The sequence below is a fragment of the Mytilus edulis genome, chromosome 2 (genome assembly GCF_963676685.1).
Source record: "Mytilus edulis chromosome 2, xbMytEdul2.2, whole genome shotgun sequence".
NCBI classification, from domain to species: Eukaryota; Metazoa; Mollusca; class Bivalvia; order Mytilida; family Mytilidae; genus Mytilus; species Mytilus edulis.
Genome location: NC_092345.1, coordinates 39,414,199 through 39,435,543, shown reverse-complemented (window position 1 = coordinate 39,435,543; position 21,345 = coordinate 39,414,199). Strand labels below are relative to the sequence as shown.

The following is a 21,345-nucleotide window of genomic DNA, read 5'->3' as shown; positions in this document are numbered from 1 at the left end:
CATTAATCAGTCTGTTGGAAATCTTTCTTTAAATTTTTATACTTATTTTACAAAATGTACCTCTGTTTGTATGTCTGTAAGATTCAAATCCATCAGAGATTTCTGAGGAACTACAAACCAAGAGTTTCTGAAAGTCATCAGTCCTCATGTGAACATGCTATACTGAGTAATGTAGTTCTCACCCTTTCAACTCCCCGTTAACGGGATGCCTAAATATTGTAACACCAAATTTCATATATTCTTTTCGTAAAATACGCTCTGTAGTTTTATAGGAAAGAGTACAAGAGTTATGCATACATGTATTTAAGTTACTATTCACAATACACTCATTACAAGTGAATGAAATTGCAGCATGATTAATGTATACAAAAAAAAAAGAAACTGTCAATAAATGTATTTAACCATTAAAAATCTTACAATGAGCATATGATTGGAAATTTATTTATGAGAAATTAGACTAAAAAAGTGGTCGTATTCTGAATATTCGCTCAGCTCACAGTAAAAGGAGAAAAACATACACTGTTCAGCCTGAAGGTACCTGTTCATGTAGGGGGACATGTCTTATAGCAGATTCTCTCCTTGTGGTGAACTAGCATGTTAAAAAGGAGCTCAGTGCGTTATTGGTCTAGTTCTGTACAAAGTATGTTAATTACATTGTATTTATATCTGAGTATCATGTCCTCTTCCTGCACTTAACTTGCCACTGGATCACATAACATCAATCCATCCACCCATCTTCTCAAAAGTAATATACCGAGTTCCAATGTTCAATATGTTCTGATTTGACTCAAGCAAGATATAAATACATGTAATATGGTATTGTCAAATAGAAGTATTAATAAGTATTAAAAACATAAACCTTATAGACCACACAAGATGCAATTCTGACAATAAATATGACATAAAGCCAGAATATTTAAAAAAAAAAGGCTAAAGTAACTGTCGAAGAGCTGGATCTAAAGCAAAACCACTTCAGGACAACAAAAATCAGAGAAATAAAAAAAAACATAACGAAAACATTAACATGTCACGATATAGAAAATGAATGGAAATGGGGTTAGTGTCAAAGAGAACAATTAACCCACCCCAAATATACAAAACAACTAGGCATCACTATACAGATACAGTCTGATTTAAAAAGTGTTATAATGAAACAGTACTGAAGAAATCTGTAACGAAACACTACTTACGAAATCATTACTGAATCATTACTGACGAAATCAGTACTGAAACAGTCTTGTCCACATCAGTACTGAAACAGTACTGACAAAATCAGTACTGAAACAGTACTGTCAAAATCAGTACTAAAACAGTACTGTCAAAATCAGTACTGAAACAGTACTGACAAAATCAGTACTGAAACTGTACTGTCAAAATCAGTACTGAAACAGTACTATCAAAATCAGTACTAAAACAGTACTGTCAAAATCAGTACTGAAACAGTACTGACAAAATCAGTACTGATTTCATTGAAAGTATAACATTATTAGTTTTCAGTCTTTCCTAAACAGTACTGATATGCACGAGGGTAGAAATGTACCAAAAAAGTGTGGGTAAATTATTGGTAGTGTAGCACTGAAATGTTTACCACCAGTACCTAAGTCATCAGAAAATAAAACAACACAACAGAACAAATCAATTACACTACAAATTGTGATTGTAGGTAAAACATCAAGAAGCTGTTGCATCTGTATCACAAAAAAGGGCCGATTTGTTAAAATGCCAGAAAAGGCAATATAACATGTGTTAGTAACACAGGGTGGTCTATGACCAACTGATGTAAGAAATTCTCCAGTTAAAATATATACATGTTTTATCTTATCTTATCTTAAAGACGATAAAACCTTAAAAGACCAGGACAAATACAGAAATACATACATTCAGAATGAGAAAAAACACCATTTGAATTTGTTCCGATATTATTTGGCTCCTTTACAAGTTACATGGTATCGTACCTTGCATAAAGGATGTTAATAATAAAATAAAATCAATATTAAAAAAATCAATAGTCTTGGTGTTGTTTTTGTAGGAAGTCCTGTTCAAGGTATGAAAATAGATGATGTGATGTATTTTTATGTACTATAATTAGCATCTATCGGGTTATTTAAAACATGATTTACCTATCTTATCGAATGAAAAAAATTCCCGGCAAATTGGCCCTACCTCTTTGAAATGGGTTAAAATAGTTGTACTAATTTTCAATTGAAACTTACTTGCTATTGTGCAATACTGAGATATTGTGCAATACTGTGCTACTGGACAACAGTGTGCTATTGTGCAATACATCAAATTTTTTGACATACTAATTGGCCCTTAATTCCTATAGTTTGCCCAATAACCCCCTTAAATAAATCCCAATCTTCTACTTATGTCATTAAACATTGTGGTACAATTACAGAACAATTGAAATACTAATACACAACTTTTTGTCCTGAAACTAGAAAAATGCTGTTTTTGGCACCTTTGGGCCCCAAATTCCTAAACCTTTGGGACTGTAACCCCCAAAATCAATCCCAAGCTTCCTTTAGTGGTTATAAACATTGTGTTAAAATTTTATTGATTTCTTTTTACTTATTCAAAAGTTATTATCTGGAAACAATCCGTCTTTGGATGACGCTGACAACAGCGACGTGATACCAATATACGACCAAAAAATTTTAATTTTTGCGGTTGTATAAAAATCACTGCAAAAAAATGTTTCCAGTCTTTTAAAAAAAAACTAAATGCATACACAATTATTACCAAAATTAATATATCTGAATCAGCAAATCTATTTTAACAATGTTTAAACTATGACTCAATTCAAAATTTCTATTATTTGACAATAAATCTATACTAGAACACACCTGTGAAATAGCGGGCATATACAGCTTGTGAACTGTTGTAGGATGATTTTTTGTAAAAGATACTATGTATGGAGAATTTCATTAAAGGTATCAAAAGCCCTTTCCCTTTTTCCAATGTCCAATATTTGTTTCCTTTCTGTTAAATTCAATTATTTTTGTGTTTCTAGCCTCAGAACACAATTATTCTTCTCCTTTGCTACAATGCATCTTTTGGTAAAAGTCAAATTAAATTAAAAATTTGCACCACTTCAAACATGAAATAAATGTAACTGCTTATATATAGACCATTATTAATCTAATAAAATATGCTTCTAGGACCATCTATCAGTGCTTTTTCTTTTGAGAGCCTTATTAACATGCCAATGCTAGGATATGAATCTTGTATAAATGACTAAGACCGACTAAGGCTAATTTGAGGGATGGTCAGAGGGGTCCTTTACCCGAAATCCCGGGATTAAAAACATGAAATCCCGAGATGCAGAATTTAAAGAAATTTATATCCCAAAATCGAAAAATTTATTCTAGGATCCCGTAAGGATCAATCCCAAATCCCGAGCTTAAAAACACCCGATCGCGACGTCCCAAAAATGGTGCTGCCTCCCTCTAATCTCTACCCTACTTTCATTTTTGCCAAATCACTACTTTCATTTTCAACAATAAATTTTATGCCCCATCTATGGACATTATGTTTTCTAGTCTGTGCATCTGTGCTTTCGTTCGTTCTTCATTCTTCTGTCTGTCCCAGTTCAGGTTAAGGTTTTTGGTCGAGGAAGTTTTTGATGAAGTTGGAAGTTTTTGATGAAGTTGAAGTCCAATCAACTCGAAACTTAGTAAATATAGTGTGGATGTACTATGGACATATTCTTGTTTCCACATGTTTTACTTATTTTATTATACATGCAACTGGTATGACCCCTTAAATAGTAAACATTTCAAAGAAAACAGTAGACAGAATAGTCTCTATATATTAAAGTAGTATAATCGTAGTTTACATGTAGATTTTTGGCACCATTCCTTAAAGATTGTGACCAGCTTGTAGTTTTGAAGTTTTGAACCTTTAGCTTTAATTTCAAAGAGGTCCTGATACACTTAAACTAAAGGATGAACTTAGGTGAGGTTAGGTGAAAATTAATAAATCAAGAATTTAAAATTGATAATATAAGCCAGTAGAGCATTCGTTAAGGAAAAAAAATAAGCTTAAAATATTGATAGGTCATGGACCTCCTTTTCGAGATATTTGAGATTTAAAATATGGCGGGAAAAGGCTGACTCGGACTTTAACCTTATATTTGCATTGGTATAATTTGGGTCTCAAAACAAAAGAAAGAAAATTAAGAATCTTCTAAAATTTTGGCAAATGACCTTTCATGTGCTATTTAGTATTATATGAAAAAATAAATGGGTGTTATGGGGCTAAATATATTACCTTGTATTGTATGGAAAACACCAAGGAGTCTGAACATTTGACACGAATTCCAAAACCTCATCCAAGTACATCCTTAAGTTATTGTTTGCTATTGCTATTGCCCAATACTGTTGTATTGTACAATTCTGTGTCTGTGCTAAAGCTCAATACTGTGCAATTGAAGATTTCTTGCTATTGCGCAATACTGTGCAATTATTTGATATTCAAAAATTTAAAGAAAATATTATGAACCCCAAAACTCAATCCAAGCCTTTCTTTTGTGATATGGAACCTTGTGGTACAATTTCATAGTGATCAATACTTGGTCTTGACCATTTTTAATTCCTTAACTGTTGGTACCAATTTTACCCCCAAATTCAATCCCAACCTTTCTTTTATGGTACTGGATCTTCTGGTAAAATTTCTTAGAGATCCTATTACTTAAACTGAAGTTATTGTCTGGAAACCAAATGTGTCTTCAAATAACGTTGACACTGACGACGACGACATCATAGTATTTATACTAATGTTTTGTGGTCGTATAAAAAGTTGACCAGTCACCATTTAAGAATTAGTTAATATATTGGTGATATCATTTGAATCAAAAGTGTTATCAAAATCTTGCAAGAATAGTACCTGTGAGAGACAGGAATTGCACACATGGACTGACACAAAGACTGGTGCCCAGAATTTACATGTCTGTCACCAGCAACATGTTACGCAGGGGACAAAAATTTGCACTGATTTTCAAACTTCTCCAAGGCATTGCTGATATATAAACCTATAATATAAGTTCAACCAGATGCTCCGCAGGGCACAGCTTTATACGACCGCAGAGGTTGAACCCTGAATGGTTGGGGCAAGTATGGACACAACATTCAAGCTGAATTCAGCTCTAAATTTGGATTGTGATTAAATAGTTGACACAGCATAGGTTTCTGACACAGAATGAATGTGGTCTAATGAACTTAAAATATTTTTTTTGCCTTTGAGCAATTCACTATGCTGTTGAATATTAATCCTCTCAAAAAAATGTTTGAAGAAATTTTCTTTTTATTTATGAAATCTGAAATGAGAAAAATTTAACCCCCCACCCCCATTTGTTTTCAAATCCCCCTTTCCCAGTCAGAGCTCTGACATAAACAAGTCAGAATAAAATGACTTCTTCAAGTCAGAAAATGTTTTGAAATTCTGACCTGTACGAGTCAATTTTTGTTTTGCGTAGTTTTCTATCGAGTCCGTCAAACCAGAAGATATTTTGAATTTGCCGCCGATCTAAGACACATACGATCACGTGGTTTTTTGCGAGAGATCACGTGTTTGAGAGTCGTTGTTTTGGGAGTTTCTCGAACGAGAAGTTATTGAAAATATAGTGATTATTTACGTTTTTTTAGTGCAAATCTAGGTCAATGTGGTCATTTTCAGAAGGTAATACATATTACCTCCGTATTTTCTTGGCCATTTTAATATTTTTTGCGTGTGAAGAAGGTCTTTGCAAGTGATTTTGTTGCTGTTTCATGAAGGCGCGTGACCTGTAAATACGGACGCGTGGCCTTTGAGATGACCGGGTGTCTGACAATTCTGACTTGTTCAGGTCAGAAAATGTTGTTATGATAATGAACTGTTATTTTCGGGAGACAACTCGTGTTGTCTTAAACAGTATTAACATTAATAACCAGTCACTGCAATTTTAAAAGTAAAATTATTGCTTCGAGCTGAACATCATCACGTGATTTTTCTATTTTTAAACTCAATCATGAATTGACTTTTTAACCTTTCCGAGTTTGCGGCTTATAAATATATTTGTTTTTTCGTTTCTCCCAATGAGAAAAACGATCTTTTGAATATTGATATTAATGAAAATGAAATGAAATCGGAATAATTTTAATAAAGGTAAAGGGAAGGGAGGGTTTAACTAAAGAACCGAAATATTTTTTTATTTTTATTTTAAAAATGATTTTAACTTGAGAACATTATAAAGAGATTCACAAAACGGGTTTTTCAATTATGAACATGGAATATGATATTAAAAACAAATCAAATGAAATGTAGGGTAAGGCTCCAGGGATCACCCTACCCCTGTCATTTGACAATGTTGAACAGTCGAGATCCCTGCTCCCTTAACTCAATTTTTTCTCGCTGTAAAGTATAATGAAATATACCAGGCTACAGTGGCGGATCCAGAGGGGGGTTCCGGTGGTTGGAACCCCCCCTTTTTTTTGGCCGATCAATGCATTTGAATGGGGACATATAGTTGGAACCCCCCCCCCCCTTTATCCTGGGTTGGGAACCCCCCCTTTTTAAAATGGCTGGATCCGCCCCTGGGCTAGTCTCTATGGGTCGCCCCACCCCTTGTTATTTGAGAATGATCTTATATCTTGAAAATGGTCGAGATCCCCACCTGTAAACCATATATATTCCTTTTTATAATGTCAAATTGATTTGAATGAAATATACCGGGCTAGTCTCTGGGTTTACCCCCTCCCCTGCCATTTGCGAATGTTCTTATATTTTGTAAACGGTCGAGATCCCCACCCCTAAACTATATATATTCTTGTATGGGAAAATAAAACAAACCCAATGTAATATAGGGGAAGTCCCTTGGGGGGGGTTCACCCCTACTGTGTGAAAACATGTAAATGGTCAAGATCCGCACCCCTGAACCATATATATATTAGTGTAAGGGACAACAAGACAAATCAAATGAAATAAAGATAAAGTCCCTTGGGGTCACCCCACCCCCTCATGTTTGAAAACTTGTAAACGGTTGAGATCCCCACCCCTTAAGCCTATATATTATTATATGGGACAATACAACGAATCAAATGAAATAAAGGGAAAGTCCATGGGGGTCATCCCCATCCCCCTTTTTGAAATGGTTTGAATTACCACCCCTAAACCATATAATATTCCTGTTCGTCATTTCAAGAAGATTTGAATGACATACAGGGTCAATCCCTAATTATATGGCATATATGTTTTCCTATGAAGTTACACATCTATAATTCTTACCCCAGATGCTTAGCCACATAAAGCATTAACCTTTTATTTGAAATATAGATAGTCTTTGTTTCTACAGAAGTGAGAAGAACATTGGAAGTCAGTATGTTCTGACCTATAAAAGTCTGAATGTTCTGACTTATGAAAGTCTGAAGTTCTGACTTATTATGAAAGTCTGAATGTTCTGACTTTAATTTAATAAGGCCAGAAAGACTCAGAATGATCTGAAGATAATGACTTGTTTTTAATGTTTAGAGTATTTAAGAATATGAATGCTCTTGTCATGCTAGTACCATAAGAAACCCTGACAAGATTTTGTTCCCAAAAAAATATATATTAAGAATAACAAGTGTACAATTGAACATAAATTACAAAGTTATAAATGTTGCTAAAAAAATATATTTAAAAAACACCCAATAGATAGTTGTAGTGAAAATATTATGTATTTATATGTACCACTTCTTGAAGGACAACAAAGTCACCAAACTTAGTCTGATTTTCTTAGTATGTTCTTCTCAAAATTTTTTTTACAGAACATGATTTGACCTGTTTAAGTCAGTTTACAGGAAAAAAATTCGATCAAACTAGGTTTCTTCATCTTAGCCCCACCCTTTTTCTCCTTATCTGAATCGACTACTGTTGGGATAATTAATTTTTTTTTAAGAAACAATTCAGTCAAATGGTTTTTAGAATAATGTTTTTTACAACCAAAAGTTCTATATGTTAACTTTACAGAAAAAAAGTCATGAAAATACAGAAATAAAATAAATTTTTAAGATACAAATTTGATGAAATTTGTTAAAAAAAAAATACATTTGAATATAAAATATACCAAATACATTTTTTTTATAGTCCTCAATATTATGACTTGAGGGGACCATATTTCATCAGTCTTTTATCTGGTTTGTCATACATTTTAAAATCAATATGAAAATCCTAGACTTAAAAGTTGACATAAGTACTCTTTGAAGTCAGAACATGATTTGACCTGTTAAAGTCAGTTTACAAAGAAAATTAAATCCAATCAAAACTAGGTCTTCTTCTTCTAAGCTCCTCCCCCTTTTTCTCCTTATCTGAATCTGCTACTGTTGGGATAATTAATTTTTTTTAAGAAACAATTCAGTCAAATGGTTTTTAGAATAATGTTTTTTACAACCAAAAGTTCTATATGTTAACTTTACAGAAAAAAAGTCATGAAAATACAGAAATAAAATAAATTTTTAAGATATAAATTTGATGAAATTTGTTAAAAAAAAAATACATTTGAATATAAAATACACCAAATACATTTTTTTTATAGTCCTCAATATTGTGACTTGAGGGGACCATATTTCATCAGTCTTTTATCTGGTTTGTCATACATTTTAAAATCAATATGAAAATCCTAGACTTAAAAGTTGACATAAGTTTAGTTTTGACTGACTCTTTGAAGTCAGAACATGATTTGACCTGTTAAAGTCAGTTTACAGAGAAAATTAAATCCAATCAAAACTAGGTCTTCTTCTTCTAAGCCCCTCCCCCCCCCCCCCCCCCTTTTTTCCCTTTTATCTGAATCTGCTACTGTTGAGTTAATTAATTAATAAGTTTATTAGAAACAATTCAGTCAAATGGTTTAAAATAATATATTTTACAACCAAAAGTTCCATGTGTTAACTTAACAGAAAAGAAAGGTCATGAAAATACAGAAATATAATAAAATTTAAAGATGATTTGATGAAATTTGTAAACAAAATACATTTGAATATAAAATATTAGTTCTCATCATTGTGATTTTATTATTGGGTGTCTTTTATCTGATTTTCCCATACGTTCTTAAATGCATATATTTATGACAATGCCAGACTTAACAGTTGTAATAATAAGTTAAAGTGAAGTTTTTGACTGACTCTTTGAAGTCAGAACATAATTTGACCAGTTTAAAACAATATACATTTAAATATTGAATAATCAATATGCAAAATAAACTTTTTTATAGTCCTCATTAATTATTGCGCTGTATGGGGACCTTATTTCCTCTGTCTTTTATCTGGCTTTTCCGTACATTTTTAAATTAATATGAAAAAACTAGACTTAAAAGTTGAAATAAGTTTAGATGGGACTGACTTTTTGAAGTCAGAACACGATTTGACCTGTTAAAGTCAGTTGACAAGAAAAAAATGTCCTATCAAAGCTAGGTGTTCTTCCTCTAATCCCCCTCCCCACTAAATATCAATCTGCTACTGTTGAGTTAATTAATTACTGATTTTTTTTAGAAACAATTCAGTCAAATGGTTATTAAAATATAAAAAAAATTTGCAACCACAAGTTCCATGTGTTAACTTAACAGAAAAGAAAAGTCATGAAAATACAGAAATAATACAATATTTTTTTTTTTTTAGATAATTTGATGAAAATCTCAAAAAAACAAAATGCATTTGAATATTCAATATATCAAATAAAAATGTTCCATATAATTTAAATCAATATGAAAATCCTGGACTTAAAAGTTGAAATAAGTTTAGTTTTGACAGACTCTTAAAAGTCAGAACATGATTTGACCTGTTAAAGTCAGTTTACAGAGAAAAAAAATCCAATCAAACTAGGTTTCTTCATCTTAGCCCCCCCCCCCCCCCCTTTTCCCCTTATTTGAATCTGCTACTGTTGAGTTAAAAAAAATAATTAAAGTCATAAGAAACCTCAATTCAAAAAAATAATAATGCATATGATTTTAATAACTCAATGGATAGTTTTCATTATAAAACTTATGTACATATACTTTTTTCTGAAGAAAATTCTTTAATTTATTCATATTTAGAAGAAGTTTACTTTATTTGAATAGCTTCCTTCCAGCAAGCAATTCACCCGAGATATTTTCCGTATGCAAGGTGACCTCAGTGTGACCCATCTCGTAAAAATCCGGTGACCACAATACGCATGGATGTCCTTAAAATAAACTATTATCTGAATTTACATGTTAAACACGTGCTCAATTTCCATGCTTTTTTGTTTATTTTTCGTCAATTGTTGACAAACAGGTGACAATCGTTAAACTTCGGCTTCAAGACACGAACTTTAATTACCTGCCATATTTTCACAACAACACTGACCGATTGAAAAAAAAAAATTGACAATTATACGAAATTTACACGAAAAAAATGATAAATTCGAGCACAGAAGACTAAGTTTATGATGTTTGTATGCATTGGTTCAAGAATTGGAAGAACATTATTTTTCACCGGTCACTCGTTTCTTATGACTTTAAGAAACAATTCAGTCACAATGGCTTTTAGAATAATGTTTTTTACAACCAAAAGTTCTATTTGTTAACTTAACAGAAAAAAAGTCATGAAAATACGGAAATAGAATAAATTTTTAAGATATTAATTTGATGAAATTTGTTAACAAAATACATTTGAATATAAAATATACCAAATACATTTTTGTATAGTCCTCATTATTGTGACTTAAGGGGACCTTATTTCATCAGTCTTTTATCTGGTTTCCCATACATTTTAAAATCAATATGAAAATCCTAGACTTAAAAGTTGAAATAAGTTTAGTTTTGACTGACTCTTTGAAGTCAGAACATGATTTGACCTGTTAAAGTCAGTTTACAGAGAAAATTAAATCCAATCAAAACTAGGTCTTCTTCTTCTAAGCCAGCCCCCCCCCCCCCCCCCCTCTCTTCCCCTTTTTCCCTTATCTGAATCTGCTACTGTTGAGTTAATTAATTGATAGGTTTATTAGAAACAATTCAGTCAAATGGTTTAAAATAATATATTTTAAAACCAAAAGTTCCACGTGTTAACTTAACAGATTAACAGAAAAGAAAGGTCATGAAAATACAAAAATATAATAAAATTTAAAGATGATTTGATGAAATTTGTAAACAAAATTTATTTGAATATAAAATATACCAAACACATTTTTTTATAGTCCTCATTATTGTGACTTTATTTTTGGGTGTCTTTTATCTGAATTTCCCATACATTCTTAAAGCATATGACAATGCCAGACTAAAAAGTTGTAATGATTAGCTAAAGTGAAGTTTTTGACTGACTCTTTGAAGTCAGAACATAATTTGACCGGTTTAAAACAAAATACATTTAAATATATTGAATATGCAAAATAAACTTTTTTATAGTCCTCATTATTGCGCCGTATGGGGACCTTATTTCCTCTGTCTTTTATCTGGCTTTTCCGTACATTTTTAAATCAATATGAAAAAACTAGACTTAAAAGTTGAAATAAGTTTAGTAGGGACTGACTCTTTGAAGTCAGAACACGATTTGACCTGTTAATAAGTCAGTTGACAGAGAAAAAAAAATGTCCAATCAAAACTAAGTCTTCTTCCTTTAAGCCCCCTCCATATCTGAATCTGCTACTGTTGAGTTAATTAATTCATAATTATTTTTAAGAAACAATTCAGTCAAATGGTTTTTAAAATAATGTTTTTTAAAACCCAAAGTTCCAAATGTTAATTTAACAGAAAAAAAGTCATGAAAATACAGAAATATAATAAAATTTTAAAATAATTTGGAGAAATTTGTTAACAAAATACATTTGAATATTAAATAATAGTATACCAAATACACTTTTTTATAGTCCACGTTTTTGTGTCTTTATTATTGGGTGTCTTTTATCTGAGTTTCTTATACATTCTGAAATGCATATGACTTAAAGTTGCAATACTTGATTAAAGTATAGTTTTTTACTGACTCCTTGAAGTCAGAACATAATGTGACTTGTTCAAGTCAGTTTGCACAACAGGATTTACCTCAATGAAATATTAAGATACAATGTATCAAAAATAAACCAAATTATCTTTTATATACATAATTCTTATAATTGTGACTTAATTTTTTGTGATTTTTTTTCCTACTTGTATCCATACATTCTAAGTTAACAATCACATCACAATCATGATAATGCACGACTTTTACAGAACTTTGCAAGCCATTTAGTTTTTGACAGACTCTTTTAAGTCAGAACATGATTTGACCTGTTTAAGTCAATTTGTCCGAACTTGCCCATTTGACCTGTTTAAGTCAATTTGTCTGAACATGATTTGACCTGTTCAAGTCAGATTGCAGAACAAATTTTCCAATCAAAGCTAGGTGTACTTCCTTTAAGCCCTGCTTCTGAATCTGCCATTTGTGAATTTATTTGATAAATGTTTAGAAACAATTAAGTCAAATGGTTATTTATTTTAGGGGATCTTACATATATTTCTTATGTCTGACGTTCCCATACTTTCATTTAATATCATATGTCAGTGCCCCACTCTAAAAATTTCAATAAATTTAGTTTTGGACTGACTGTTATAAGTCAAAACATGATTTGACCTGTTTAAAAGAAAATGCATTTAAATATTGAATATACCAAATATTTTTTTTTATTGTCCTCATTGTGACTTTAGGGGACCTTTAATATTTTCTCTGTCCTATATCTGGCTTTCCCATACATTTTTAAATCAATATGACAGTACAAGACATAAAGGTTGAAATAAGTTTAGTTTTGACTGACTCTTTCAAGTCAGAACATAGTGTGACTTGTTTGAGTCAGTTTGCACAACAGTATTTACCTCAATGAAATATTAAAATAATAAATGTTTTGCTCTTGATAAATTTAGCTAAAAGTGGATGAAAATAGATCCCTTATTTTTTCCTTGGAAGATTTGAAGTATTGTCATGGACTAGTAAATGTATCCAATATTGTATTTTGTAAATCTTTTGATATTGACAGAAAATTGTATGATCCATTTTTCTGCTTTGGTTTTTGTTTGTATTAATTTTGAAATGATCGAATTTGATGAGATAAATATATTATGTTAAGATTCTGGAAAGAAGAAGGTATGACGAGCCCCACTTTTTAAAACTCTTTGATTCGAAACTAGTAATCACTATATTTTATGGAGATTGATAACAAAGTGGTAGTAATGACTGCTTCAAGTCAGAACAAAAATGACCTCTCTAAGTCAAAATGTATTAAAAAGGGACATAAATCTTATTAGAATATGAAGATATTAAGTCACAATATTTTATGCAAAAGCTGACCTGTGGAAGTCATTTTATGATAAATTAAAGTCTGACATAAACTGACCTGTACAAGTCATATTCTGTTGAGTGCAAGAAGGGAGACAACACTTGCATCAAATTATATCTGACCTATGGAAGTCATTTTATTCTGACTTGTTTATGTCAGAGCTCTGACTGTTTCCCTTTTTCCAAAACTGATCTCAATTCAAATTTCTAATGGAGTTTGCAACAATGACTACTCATTTAAATACATCATAAAATATTAAAATGTAAAATAAAGTGCTTGTTATCACTGAATGGTAAAGATTGTTTTAATTTATCAGTTGGTAGAAAAAGTGAATATACATTGTATATTGTATAAAACAATGTTTATGTTGATTCAACTACTATTCTGGACAAAGAAAGATAACTCCAATTGAAATATTAATTATATATATTGTATAAAACAAAGATTTAAGTTGATTCAACTACTATTCTGGACAATGAAAGATAACTCCAATTGAAATTGCAATTAGATATTTCTTGCTATTGCGCAATACTGAGTAATTAAAAATATTTGCTATTGCACAATACTGTGCAATTGAAGATTTCTTGCTATTGCGCAATACTGTGCAATTGAAAATTTCTTGCTATTGTACAATACTTAATATAATAATTTTGGATCCTGATTTGAACCAACTTGAAAACTGGGCCCATAATCAAAAATCTATGTACATATTAGATTCAGCATATCAAAAAAGCTCAAGAATTCAATTTTTGTTAAAATCAAACTTAGTTTAATTTTGGACCCTTTGGACTTTAATGTAGACCAATTTGAAAACAGGACCAAATATTAATAATCTACAGTTAGATTTGGCATATCAAAGAACCCCAATTATTCAATTTTTGATGAAATCAAACAATGTTTAATTTTGGACCCCGATTTGGACCAACTTGAAAACTGGGCCAATAATAAAAAATCTGAGTACATTTTTAGTTTCAGCATAATATCAAAGAACCCCAAGGATTCAATTTTTGTTAAAATCAAACTAAGTTTAATTTTGGACCCTTTGGACCTTAATGTAGACCAATTTGAAAACGGGACCAAAAATTAAGACTCTACATACAGTTTGATTTGGCATATCAAAGAACCCCAATTATTCAATTTTTGATGAAATCAAACAATGTTTAATTTTGGACCCCGATTTGGACCAACTTGAAAACTGGGCCAATAATAAAAAATCTGAGTACATTTTTAGATCAGCATAATATCAAAGAACCCCAAGGATTCAATTTTTGTTAAAATCAAACTAAGTTTAATTTTGGACCCTTTGGACCTTAATGTAGACCAATTTGAAAACGGGACCAAAAATTAAGAATCTACATACACAGTTAGATTCGGCATATCAAAGAACCCCAATTATTCAATTTTTGATGAAATCAAACAAAGTTCAATTTTGGACCCTTTGGGCCCCTTATTCCTAAACTGTTGGGACCAAAACTCCCAAAATCAAACCCAACCTTCCTTTTATGGTCATAAACCTTGCGTTTAAATTTCATAGATTTCTATTGACTTATACTAAAGTTATTGTGCGAAAACCAAGAATAATGCTTATTTAGGCCCTTTTTTGGCCCCTAATTCCTAAACTGTAGGAACCAAAACTCCCAAAATCAATCCCAACCTTCCTTTTGTGGTCATAAACCTTGTGTTAAAATTTTATTGATTTCTATTCACTTTTACTAAAGTTAGAGTGCGAAAACTAAAAGTATTCGGACGACGACGACCACGACGACGACCACGACGCAGGACGACGACGCCAACGTGATAGCAATATACGACGAAAAATTTTAATTTTTGCGGTCGTATAATAAAAATTTGTTAGGAATTGTACATGTGAGAGCGCTAACGAGACCTTATGATTAAGCCTATTTCTAAGACCCTCCCACAATGCATGGCGCAGGGGACAAAAAAAGCTTTCAACCATTTTTTCCTCATTAAATCATGTGTAGGAAATTATATCTTACTTGTAATTGAACACACTTAGTCCTCTTCGAAGTGAACAATTCAGTGTACTTCTCGTCAGAGACAATATTCCACGCTGTATTGGTATCATCTGTCGAATGTCTTCTGTCATGTGTACTTTAAATGATGTATACTTCTGCATTTCTAGCCCATAATAACCTGTCACATGACCCTGTTGTAAGATATGCATGAACAAAATGTTTAACTGGCCAACCTCAATTATTTTTAAACAATATAAAACATTAACACACAAAACAAACTAGAGGCTCTAAAGAAGCTGTCTCGCTCACCTTGGTCTATGTGCATATAGTCCAGTCAAACTAAGTTTGAACCTCAAACTAATTGCCTCAGAAAATGTTTTAGTTCTAATCTATAGATTTAAGCCCCAAATATACACAGAAAAAAGTCCCATAAAATCTTAACCTGAGGAAAATCAAAATCAGCATTTTTAATTTCTTTTGAAATTAACATTAAAAAGGGAGATAACTCTGCAAAATTAAGGGGTTTTTTGTCAGTTTTTGGCTGATTTTCTTATAATTCATGTAAAGCATGATACTTTGAGGGAGTTTGTATTTAACTATATTATATAATCTCCTGCTCATGAACTACAAAACCGAAGTGTTATGGGTATTTTTATTTATTTTGCACATTTTTCTTTAAAGAAATTGCAAATCTATGGCTTTGTGGCCATTATGAAAAAACTATGTGAAATTTTTGGTATTGGTTATATCTGTAAATTATATTTGTTCAGCATCTACCTTGTTAAAAGAAACTTTAAACCACAAAAAGAAGAATATATGCTTCATTAGTTTTATTTAATTTGAGATTCTTTACCTTGACATGCTGAAAAATCTAATAAATAGTCAACTAATGAATTATGAAATCTAGGTTGTAGCTTGATAAAAGATATGAAAACACCTTTAAAGTTGTTTGTTCTACTCTAAAAGCGGATAAAATATCAAGAATCAATATTCTGTTGAATAGAAGTGGTAAAGTTGTAATTTTGTATTAATTTTTATTGATATTTCTGCCTTTTTTTGCAGTTATCTCCCATTTTAATGCAAATCTCAATAGGAATTCTAAATCATGAGATTTTAGTTTTCCTATTTAGATTTTGTTTGACTTTTTTCTGTGTATACTTGGGGTAAAATGCTAAAGATTAAAACTTAACTAGAGGCTCCAAGAAGCCTGTGTCGCTCACCTGATATTTTTATAAACAATTGATACATGAAATTATGCAACTGTTATTCTTTTGCTTTAGTTTCAGAAGACTTTTGTAAAAGATTACCAAAAATTTATGAAAAATTGTTAAAAATTTACTTTAAAGGGCAATAATTCCTTATAGGGTCAATTAACCATTTTGGTCATGCGGACTTATTTGTAGGTCTTTTCTTTGCTGTACATTATTGCTATTTACAGTTTATCTCTATCTATAATTATATTCAAGATAATACCGGTAACCAAAAGCTACAAAATTTTCTTAAAATTACCAATTCAGGGGTAGCAACCCAACAACCGGTTGCCTGATTGGATTAAAAATTTCAGGGCAGATTGATTTTGACCTAATCAACAATTATATCATCAGTTTTGCTCTTAATGCTTTGGTTTAAGAGATATGAGCCAAAAAATGCATTTTACCCTATGTACTATTTTTAGCCATGTCTGCCATCTTGGTTTGCGGGCTGGGTCAAGTTTGGTTAAATTTGTCTCAGTAGTATCAGAGGAGATTTTTGTAAAAGATTACCAAAAATTACAAAAAAGTGTAAAAAATTAACTATAAAGGGCATAACTCCTTAAGGAGTCAACTGACCATTTTGGTCATGTTGATTTACTTGTACTTTGCTCAACAGTATTGCTGTATACAGTTTATATCTATCTATAACAATATTCAAGATAATAGCCAAACACTATACAAAATTTCCTCGTCATTTCAGGGTCTTTTATAGCTGACTATGTTGTATGGCTTTGCTCATTGTTGATGGCTGTACAGTGACCTATAGTTGTTAATTTCTGTGTCATTTTGGTCTCTTGTGCAGAGTTGTCTCATTGGCAATCATACCACACCCAACAACGAACAGGATAGATAGATCTTAACCTGATTAACATTTTTCTCCACATGTCAGATTTTCTCTAAATGCTTTAGTTATAGATATATTTTTAGCAATGGCAGCCATCTTGGATGGTTGACCGTGTCAGTGTCATCAGGCACATTTTTTAAACTAGATACCCTAATAACGTAAACGATTGTGGCCAAGTTTAGTTAAATTTGGCCAAGTAGTTTCAGCAGAGAAGATTTTTGTAAAACTTAACAAGGGATGACGGACACTAAGTGATGAGAAAAGCTCACGTTTGGCCCATTGGGCCAGGTAAGCTAATATATAAAGAAAGTATTTAAAAAAAAATTGTAGTGTAAATAATTTATTTCTGCTTAACTCTTTTTTTTGCATTACAACTTATTTATTAAGTTAAGTGAATTCAAGTGAACAGAATAACCTGCACAGAACCTCAAGCTATTTTTATTAACAAATGAAATTAGCCCTTAAAATCAGAAATCTGTTATGATAATATTTCTTGATTGATGAACTTTGTTTTCAGGCTTATCTTTGTCTTATTTGTGCAAGTAAATATATATATTGGAAGTTATAATTTGAATAATTGACAACAAAGTCAATGGAGCGTGAATAATGCAACCATTACGTTGGTCAGTGATAAGGACTACCATGCCGATTTTATATCTAAAATAAAATATTATACCTACCTGCCTACCCATGACAAAAAATGTACCGAGCAAAGTTATTTTTTGGGAAAGAAAAATAAAGTATTTTACCAACCTACCTACCCTGTTTCAAAAAATAGGGTCGGAAAAGGGCAAACAAACAATATTTTAATTTAGGCCCAACACCAGGAACCTCCAATAAGACTATATTCAGACGTATGTGAATAGAAGCCAACCACCGTTTATAACTTTATTGACTTACTTTCATTTTCTATTCATCTTAACTATTCTTATTTTCACTTTCACTTTCTATTTTTATCATAACAATTTACCTGGCATTATTGCATCATTACTCTTGGTTAACCGCAATAACCACAAAATGAATACTTCACTGTTTTATTTCATGTATTTTTTTTGTAATGAAGACACTCTGCTTGCTGGCAAAATATGTTGACCTAATGAACCAATACCATGCGGTAAAAATTTGAGTGTTGTCTATTGTGGCAACATATTTTGATCCCATGTCAGATTTCCTCTATAAGCTTAAAAGTTTTTGAGATATAAGCCAAAAACTGCATTTGACCCCTATTTTCCTTTTAGCCATTGCATCCTAGTTTGTTGATGTATATAATCAAAACTTTGGATACAATTTACTACTTAAACATTTTAATCAACTGTCAACACTTTTTTTTGGAGCAAAAATGAATGAAGATTGTCATCACAAATGTAGATTGTCTGAAAATACCAATACGGGCAGTACATGTACTGCTGTTTATTGCTTTTATCTTATTCTTTGTCATTGGTTATATAAATACACAAATTTGACACTGAGACATAAGTTAAACATACCCCTGAATTGCCCATCCATAATAGATCTTGTTTATCAAATGTCAAGGCAGAGACACTGAACCTGTCCCCTCCATCCACCAAAACACTTGTTAAATCATGATATTCAGTAAGTGCTTGTGCTGCTCCAGGGAAATAACCATCCAGTTGCTAAAGTAACAATCAGAATGGATTAGTATACATCATGATAATCAATTATATAAAGGTCTATGACACACAATGTATGCCAATATAAATACTATTAATTTTACATTCAAACCTGGTTGTGTCAAACTTGGTTGTGTCAAAGTCTTGGTTGTGTCAAAGTCTTGGTTAAGTTGAGCTCATTTTATACTCCCATTGATGTAAAATAAATATGAATTGATCCTGATGTTTCGAAGTTCGAAAATATGTATTTAAAACAAGAGGCTCTTTAGAGCCTGTGTCGCTCACCTTGGTCTATATGCAAGAAGCAAATTAAACAAAAGACACAAATTATAGACGAGAATAGAATTCATGATAAAATTGTGTTTTGGTGATGATGATGTGTTTGTCAATCTCACTTTACTGAACATTCTTGCTGATTACAATTTTCTCTATCTATAATGAACTTAGCAAAAGAAAACATTTTGTAAAAGTTTACAAAAATTTACATAATTAACGAAAATTGTTTAAAATCTACTATAAAGATCTGCAACTCCTTAAGGTGTCAATCGATTGTTTTGGTAAAGTTGACTTATTTGTAGATCTTACTTTGCTATACATAATTGCTGTTTACAGTTTATCTCTTAGTCTATCTAAGATAATATTGAAGATATTAACAAACAAGAGGCTCTCAAGAGCCTGAATCGCTCACCTTTATTTTTTGGCATTTATCTTTCCTTTAAGAGTTTAAGTGTCCAATTTCATCATAGTTTGTTTTTTTGGTTTAATGTATATTAATAAGTGTTTGAAAATGCAATTTTTGTCATACTTTCTTCAAAAGCAAAAGAAAAAGGTGTTTGGTGTGAGTGTTTGTTAGTTATGTTTTTGAAAGGTGATTAACTGCAGTTGATTTGAAGATGCTTACATCAACATTGATTAATCTGTTGCAAATAACTCAGTCTCCTAGATTAATTATCATACAAGATATCTTCTTTTCTATATTTGGTTCAAATTGTATTGAGAATAGAAATAGTGAATATGTTTTAGAGACAATAAATTGAAAATAATGTACAAGATAATTGAAAAATTACCAATTTAGTGGCAGCAACCCAACAATTGGTTGTTACATTTATCTGAAAATTTAAGGGCTGATAGAACTTTACCATGTTTACCTAAATTATAAACACTTTTAACCCATGTCAAATTTGCTCTATATAAATCTGCTTTGCTTTTAGAAATACAAGCCAAAAACTGCATTTTACCCCTAGGTTCTATTTTTAGCCATGGGCAGGCCTCGACAATAACCCTTGTCCGATTGTCCGGTACCAGAGGAAAAAAAGGTTGGACAAGTAAAAGCTATATCAAGCTTGTCCGATGGGACAAGTAAATCTATTCTGCAGAAAAAATTTAATCCAACTTTGATGAACAAAGAAATTATAAACAACAAACAAGAAAACAAGTATTAATTTGAAATGTGTCTGTATTCTGTTTATTCAAATTCAAAACTTTTTTCTTCAACATGTTTACTTAAGCAATCGATCATTATAAACTGGTTCCTTGTCAAGTACATTTTAACAGGTAAAAAGTATATTATTTGGAAACCAGTCTTACTGATTCGAATCAGTGATGCCCTTAGGTAACTTTACAATAAAATTGAGAATGGAAATGGGGAATGTGCCAAAGAGACAACAACCCGACCATAGTTTAGTTTGGCAGTGTAGGTGACATATTTAGAAAACATGATTAATTGACAGTTTGGCAACCCAGGACACATACCATGACCAAGACAAATCAGTACCTCTTTTTTCTATCTTATTCTGTTCCTTATAATAATATGAATAAATACCATACCGATAATGTTTTTAACAAACATATTTTTTCAATAACAAGAGGCTGTCACAACGACAGCAAACCGGATTTGTTAACATTTATTTGTGTCCTGGCAATATCACAAGAACCATAACTGATGAATGCTGAAAGTGGAAATCGTCAATATCAAATTAGACCTCCATTTTGTAGTCAGTATCAACATATTAAAATTTGAAAAGCTTAGATTGAATGGTTCATTAGTAAATGCAACAACGTGAATGGAAACACCATTTTACGATCTTTCAAGAACCATAACTCCTGAACGGTAAAAGTTAAAATCATCATTATTGAACTTCAGACCTCTATTTTGTCATCAGTAACAACATATAAAAATTTCAAAAGCTTTGGTTGAATGGTTTATAAAAAATGCACGGACACGACTGGAAAAACCATTTTTCAATCTTTCAAGAACCATTACTCCTGAACGGTAAAAGTCAAAATCGTCATTTATATTGAACTTGACCCCCATTTTGTCATCAGTAACAATATATTAAAATTTGGGAAGCTTTGGTAGAACAGTT

General features: G+C 31.5%; 1 protein-coding gene across 6 annotated transcripts in view; it reads right to left on the bottom strand.

The window, feature by feature from the left end:
* The window catches only part of LOC139510158 (PAN2-PAN3 deadenylation complex catalytic subunit PAN2-like), a 312,625-nt gene that overhangs the window by 267,887 nt on the left and 23,393 nt on the right, over positions 1 to 21,345 (bottom strand). For all 6 annotated transcript variants that reach the window (XM_071296503.1, XM_071296504.1, XM_071296507.1 and 3 more), the window contains 2 exons: positions 18,836 to 18,982; positions 15,273 to 15,442 (listed from right to left, as the gene is read on the bottom strand). In XM_071296503.1, coding sequence (XP_071152604.1) covers positions 15,273 to 15,442; positions 18,836 to 18,982 — 317 coding nt within the window. The remainder of the gene's footprint in view (positions 1 to 15,272; positions 15,443 to 18,835; positions 18,983 to 21,345) is intronic.